At 30.5% G+C, this 5,654-nt stretch overlaps 2 protein-coding genes and 1 long non-coding RNA gene across 6 annotated transcripts in view; 2 read left to right on the top strand and 1 right to left on the bottom strand.

Moving 5' to 3' along the window:
- LOC108741653 overlaps positions 1-2,428 on the bottom strand; it is a 6,806-nt gene extending 4,378 nt beyond the window's left edge. Inside the window, exons 1-4 of the long non-coding RNA XR_003230913.1 lie at positions 2,325-2,428; positions 2,145-2,236; positions 902-964; positions 719-841 (exon numbers count right to left, since the gene is read on the bottom strand). This is a non-coding gene — a long non-coding RNA (uncharacterized LOC108741653). The remainder of the gene's footprint in view (positions 1-718; positions 842-901; positions 965-2,144; positions 2,237-2,324) is intronic.
- Positions 2,429-2,724: 296 nt separating this feature from the next.
- Positions 2,725-3,434, top strand: LOC112904137 (60S ribosomal protein L31). 4 transcript variants are annotated; one of them, XM_025973452.1, is made up of 3 exons: positions 2,725-2,826; positions 2,968-3,213; positions 3,266-3,434. In XM_025973452.1, exons 2-3 carry the CDS (start codon positions 2,990-2,992, stop codon positions 3,414-3,416), a joined length of 375 nt encoding a protein of 124 aa, XP_025829237.1. In that variant the 5' UTR covers positions 2,725-2,826; positions 2,968-2,989; the 3' UTR covers positions 3,417-3,434. The 4 variants fall into 4 exon arrangements, with proteins under 4 accessions (XP_025829237.1, XP_025829239.1, XP_025829238.1 ...); XM_025973454.1 differs by having other exon boundaries at positions 2,760-2,826; positions 2,905-3,213; XM_025973453.1 differs by having other exon boundaries at positions 2,772-2,826; positions 2,884-3,213.
- Positions 3,435-3,544: 110 nt separating this feature from the next.
- Positions 3,545-4,185, top strand: LOC112904136 (dynactin subunit 5-like). Its single transcript, XM_025973451.1, has 3 exons — positions 3,545-3,705; positions 3,764-3,951; positions 4,007-4,185. The coding sequence occupies exons 1-3, from the start codon at positions 3,658-3,660 to the stop codon at positions 4,182-4,184; spliced, it is 414 nt and encodes a 137-aa protein (XP_025829236.1). The 5' UTR covers positions 3,545-3,657; the 3' UTR covers position 4,185.
- Positions 4,186-5,654: the final 1,469 nt, after the last annotated feature.

Genomic DNA, 5,654 nt, shown 5'->3' with positions numbered 1-5,654 from the left:
AATTTTGAAAAACAAATAAGTAAAAAAGAAATGAAAATATTGAAATTTATTATAGATTTCTTAACAAACAGGCAGCGAAGAATCTGTTTTACAGTGCGTGTGTTCTTTAATTTTTGTGTTTTTGTTTTGTTTTTTTTTGCTTTTGATTTTAATGGCATTCTAAAAAATTCGCCATTACAATATTATTTTCGCGGACCCCCTCTGCAAACACTGCGAACCCCCAGGGGTTTGCGAACCACCGGTTGAGAATCACCGATCTAGACTAATGAACACCCATTTAATTTCCAGGAAAATATAATTTCAAATACTCTTTGTGATTACTAGTGCATCATATAGGCAACCCATCGTACTGCAAAGTATTCTCATGGTCAAGCAGATCTAACTCCTTAAATGACATCGTTTTCAAAAAACTACCTAAATTAGAGATTAAAGACGCACCCCGATAATTTTCAACTATAAAATCCTTCTCATTGATGCCCTATAACGTTAATATATTTCGTACTTTCAGTTTATTTCATAAACGAAAAATTCATTTATCAAAAAAAAAAAACGACGTATTTAAATTGGGGGTTGAATGTGCATTCCGGTGATTTCGAACTATAAAGTTCTTCTCACTGATGTCCCATAGCAAAGTTATTACATTTTGACACTTTCGGCTCGTTTAATAAGGAAAAAATTAATTTTAAATTTAAAGAAAAGATCAAAAAAATAATCCTACCTTTTGAATGTCGCGTGCATCAACTGGCAAAAATAATTCTGTAACAACGTTCTGATGTCCATCACAATTACAGTCAATAACCCAAAACACAGACAAAACTCCGTAGGCGAATTGTTCGAAGTGCTAAAACAATTACGATTTTAGTAAGAAAATATTAAGAAAAACTGTTAAATAAAGTCTTACCTTTCTTTAAAAGTCTAAAGTGAAGTCCAAAGTATTCTTATGGTAGGCAAATTGTTCAGGATGCTGAAACAGAAAGAATATTGTTTACAGGCTATAATATATAAAAAATAAACAGGGTAATTCACGACCTCACACATATACATGACACTCCCTAATTGTTCATCCCCAAGAACTACTTTTTCAAGCAAAAATATATTTATGCTTGCAAACTTCGACTCACACATAGCGTTTCAATTTCGCGCGAAGGTATCATACAATTTAAATTTAAAATAATTAAAAATCTGTTCGTAGGCAACCCATTGTACTGCAAAGTATTCTCATTGCAGTGCTGCATTATCAGTTTTAATTCTTTTATTCCCTTAGACTCCGTCTTTAAAGAGGGTTTAAAATGTTTACTCGTAAGGTTGAGTTACATAATTTTAGTCCCTATCTACCCACGACTCATTTAATAAGTTTTGGTACTTTCAGTTAGTTTCATAACGAAGAAGTTAATATATCAAAAAACAAAAACGACGTTTTTAAATTGATGGGTTGAAAGTGCACCCTGATAATTTACCACTATAATGTTGTTTTCACTGATGTATAACAAGAACTTTAGTATTTTTAACTCATTTAGTAAGTAATTTACTAAGAAATGATAACGTTTTTAATTTAAAATACAAAATTCTTTTTTTACTTTCAACATATTTTTCAAAAAAATAAGTAAAAAGGGGGTTCAAGGTACACCACGGTAATTCCCAAGTATAAAATTCTTCCCCCTGTTGCCCCACAACAACTTTAATCCTTTTATGTACTTTCAAGAAATAAAAACGTTTTCAAATTGGGTGTTGAAAGTATACTCTGGTACTTTTTAAATATAAAATTCTTTAATGGTACAAAAATTCCTACCATTTCAATGTAGTGTTAGTGGCTTGAAAGTCAAAAACCCAAAACACTAGCGGGAGAGAAAACTCAGTAGGTAAATAGTTCAATATACTACAACAAAATGAAATGAAATGAGGGTCAAGTCAATCAATTAAGTTAAAGAATAATGTGTTTCAAAAAAAGATTAACATTTCTTTCTGATTATTTTTGCATACTGTACATGTCATATAAATAACAATTATCACACATTAACAACTTAGAATACTAAGACACTGTGATCATTGATAAGTTTTTCAGTGAGTTTGAAAACAAAAACTCCTGAATATTTTAGATTCTAAAGCACAACAATTACTCTGAAACATAAATGGTGAAATCCTACCATATTAAATGTAGTATCTTTCAAATTCTATAAAAGAACAGCAAATGGAGCACAGGAAAGGCACAATTGTATCGCCATTGACCAGAGTGACACTAAAAACACAAAAAGGAAGGAATTAGTTATATTAATCAGTGGATACAAAATAATAAAAAGACAAGCAAAATGAGAGATTATTATTACGTTTTCTATTTTGTCTGCGTTCTTCTCCAATTCATATTTCATGGGTTTTTATATTTTCTTTTAAATAAATGAAATCAAACATAGCAACTGACACAAGCCATAGAACACAAACTGACAAGTAACCACAGATAAAATAATAATAAAATAGCTGACTTACGTATAATGGCTAAAGTAACGCCTCACACTAATTAAAAATTTAAGCAAAACAAATAGTCTTACAATTACATTACAAACATATTTAGGACGCACAAACGATGTCCAATTTATTGGTAATGTTTAAATAAGTAAATAATTTATAACGGGTGTCAAATTCATCATAAATAGTAAGGAATTGTTCCTAGAATTACCAAAGAATCGATACTTTTCTGTGATACGGTCTAATAGCCATAACGCCACAACATGGTCACAATCTATCTATGGGCATAACGTCTATGGTCATAACCCACAGAGCCAACATAATCTATGCACATAACCCCTTTTGTTACTGTGATCGGACGTGTAGGTAAATATTACTTTTATCAGTTTACATCGTAATAAATATTAATATTTTTTTCCAAAGGCAAATTTTACAATATTTTAGAAACTGTGCTTCAGTCGTTTTAGGAAGATTTTTTAAGTTGAAACAACTTTTTGGATGTTATAGATAGGGTTAGAATATACATAAAATGGCAAAACAGAAGGGCGAGAAAAAAGGAAAATCTGCAATTAATGAAGTTGTTACCAGAGAATACACTGTAAATCTACATAAAAGGTTACATGGAGTTGGGTTTAAGAAACGAGCTCCAAGAGCAATTAAGGAAATTAGAAAATTTGCAGAAAAACAAATGGGAACCCCTGATGTAAGAATTGATACAAGACTAAACAAGCAATTGTGGTCAAAAGGCATAAGGTAATTGACGGCATATTTGTATTATCCTGTTTCCTCCTATTTTCGTTTTTAGGAATGTACCTTTCCGAATTCGAGTGAGACTCTCTCGCAGACGAAATGATGATGAAGACTCCGCTCATAAACTTTTTACCTTGGTTACGTATGTGCCTGTTGCGGCTTTTAAAGGAGTACAAACTGAAAATGTAGATTCTAATCAAGAATAATAAAGTACTATTAAAGTATTCTTTCTAATTTATACAAATTATAATTTGCAAGTTGTAGCTTCCTTTTAAATAATATATACCTGTTTTAAAATAAAGGTATACAATATAAAAGAATTAATAAGAAGTTTGAAAGATTATTCTTACACCTTTTAATGAAATAGACAAGTAAATCTATGGAGTTAAGTTTGAGGTTATAACAGCCAAGTTTATTTGTGAATCAGATTCAGCATTCTAAGTGAAAATGGAAATGCGAGACATTAATTATGATAGAAGTGAATACGTTGAAACAGTAAGATTTTAACTTTAAAAGTTTTATTTCACTTAGAAGATAATTATCTTTTTACTAGGCCTCTGGAAATCGTGTAAGTCGTAGAACAGTTTTGTGTGGATCTCAAAACATAGTTCTACAAGGAAAAGTCATTATCCAATCTGATGCTATAATAAGAGGAGATTTGGCTAATGTAAAAACTGGCAGATACTGTATCATTAGTAAGGAAGCAGTAATAAGACCGCCTTACAAAAAGTTTAGCAAAGGGTTAGATTGTTCATACTGTAATATCATTTAACGGATTAATGCCATTATCTTTTAGGGTTGCATTTTTTCCTTTAACTATGGGTGACCATGTATATGTTGGTGAGAGATCTGTAGTTAATGCTGCAAACATAGGATCTTATGTTTATATCGGAAGAAATGTTGTATTGGTAATGAATTTCAGTAATTATATATCTAGCATATCTTTCAATTTGATAAATAGAGTATCATTTTAGCTAAGGGCTTCTANAGTAAAAAAGAAATGAAAATATTGAAATTTATTATAGATTTCTTAACAAACAGGCAGCGAAGAATCTGTTTTACAGTGCGTGTGTTCTTTAATTTTTGTGTTTTTGTTTTGTTTTTTTTTGCTTTTGATTTTAATGGCATTCTAAAAAATTCGCCATTACAATATTATTTTCGCGAACCCCCTCTGCAAACACTGCGAACCCCCAGGGGTTTGCGAACCACCGGTTGAGAATCACTGATCTAGACTAATGAACACCCATTTAATTTCCAGGAAAATATAATTTCAAATACTCTTTGTGATTACTAGTGCATCATATAGGCAACCCATCGTACTGTAAAAATATAAGTTACTTATATAGAAAATGTATTATTCGTTTATCGAAATAATCTGTTAATATATCATTTTTAGTTCGCAAGTGTGCAAATATTAAAAAAAAGATTAACTTTGTTAAATTAAAATGCAATTCAGGCAGGAGATACACAGTAACAAAAATTTCTAATACAAGACATTTCCAAAATAAATACATTGGGAATAGAACATTCAAAAATCCGACTACATCATTCAAAAAACTCACAGCATCAAATCCTGGGTACACAAAAAAACTATATCCTACTGGTACATTTTCTTCATTTTTCTTTAAACCCTACATATAACTATTCAGCACAAAATTGACCGATTTCCACGAAAACACATTAATTTTCACCCAACACCACCGCACCGCAAACTATTACTGTTTGTTTATTAATACAACGAGCACAGATACCTTTCATTAGAGAGAGTCAGCATTCGGAGAGAAAAGAATAGGTAGTACGCTCGATTAATTAAAAACTATAATATTCTTAATTTCTGACGAAAGCTCATTTTGCCTAATGTTAAAAATACACTATGTTTTTTTTTTTCTGGAAAATATAACTTCCTAGAAAGAAAAGAATTTTCAAAACCGCTCACCATTCTTGGCATTCATTATACACGCAATATATACAAGTAAATATGCAAATTCCCGTTTATCAAATACATAAAAGAAAACTACAAGTACGTTTAATTTGTCCAAAAATTTGTTTTATTTGATAAAACAAACTTTAAATTAAGTGAGCATTCGGTGAGAAGAAGATGGGTAGTACGCTCCATTAGTAAAAATATATAATATTCTTAATTTCAGACGAAAGCTCATTTTAATATAAACAAAATAATACCCCGCGTTTTTCGGGAATGTGCTGAAAGAAAAGAAGTTTCAAAACCGCTCACCATATAACTATACAAATTCCCGTTTTTTTTTTTTAATACAATGGGCACAGAGTCGAATTTTAAATATCACAATATAATAATCATAAATATTAACTATTTTTTTAATTCAAATAGCTCTCATTAGAGCCTCTTAATAAAAACAGTAATAGCTGTGATATGATTGTTATTCTACAATCCATGTAGCAAAAGAATAGGTTTGAGAATATGTACC

This window comes from Agrilus planipennis, unplaced genomic scaffold, assembly GCF_000699045.2.
Source record: "Agrilus planipennis isolate EAB-ADULT unplaced genomic scaffold, Apla_2.0 scaffold194, whole genome shotgun sequence".
In the NCBI taxonomy this organism is placed as follows: Eukaryota; Metazoa; Arthropoda; class Insecta; order Coleoptera; family Buprestidae; genus Agrilus; species Agrilus planipennis.
This window is presented reverse-complemented; position numbering and strand designations above follow the sequence as displayed.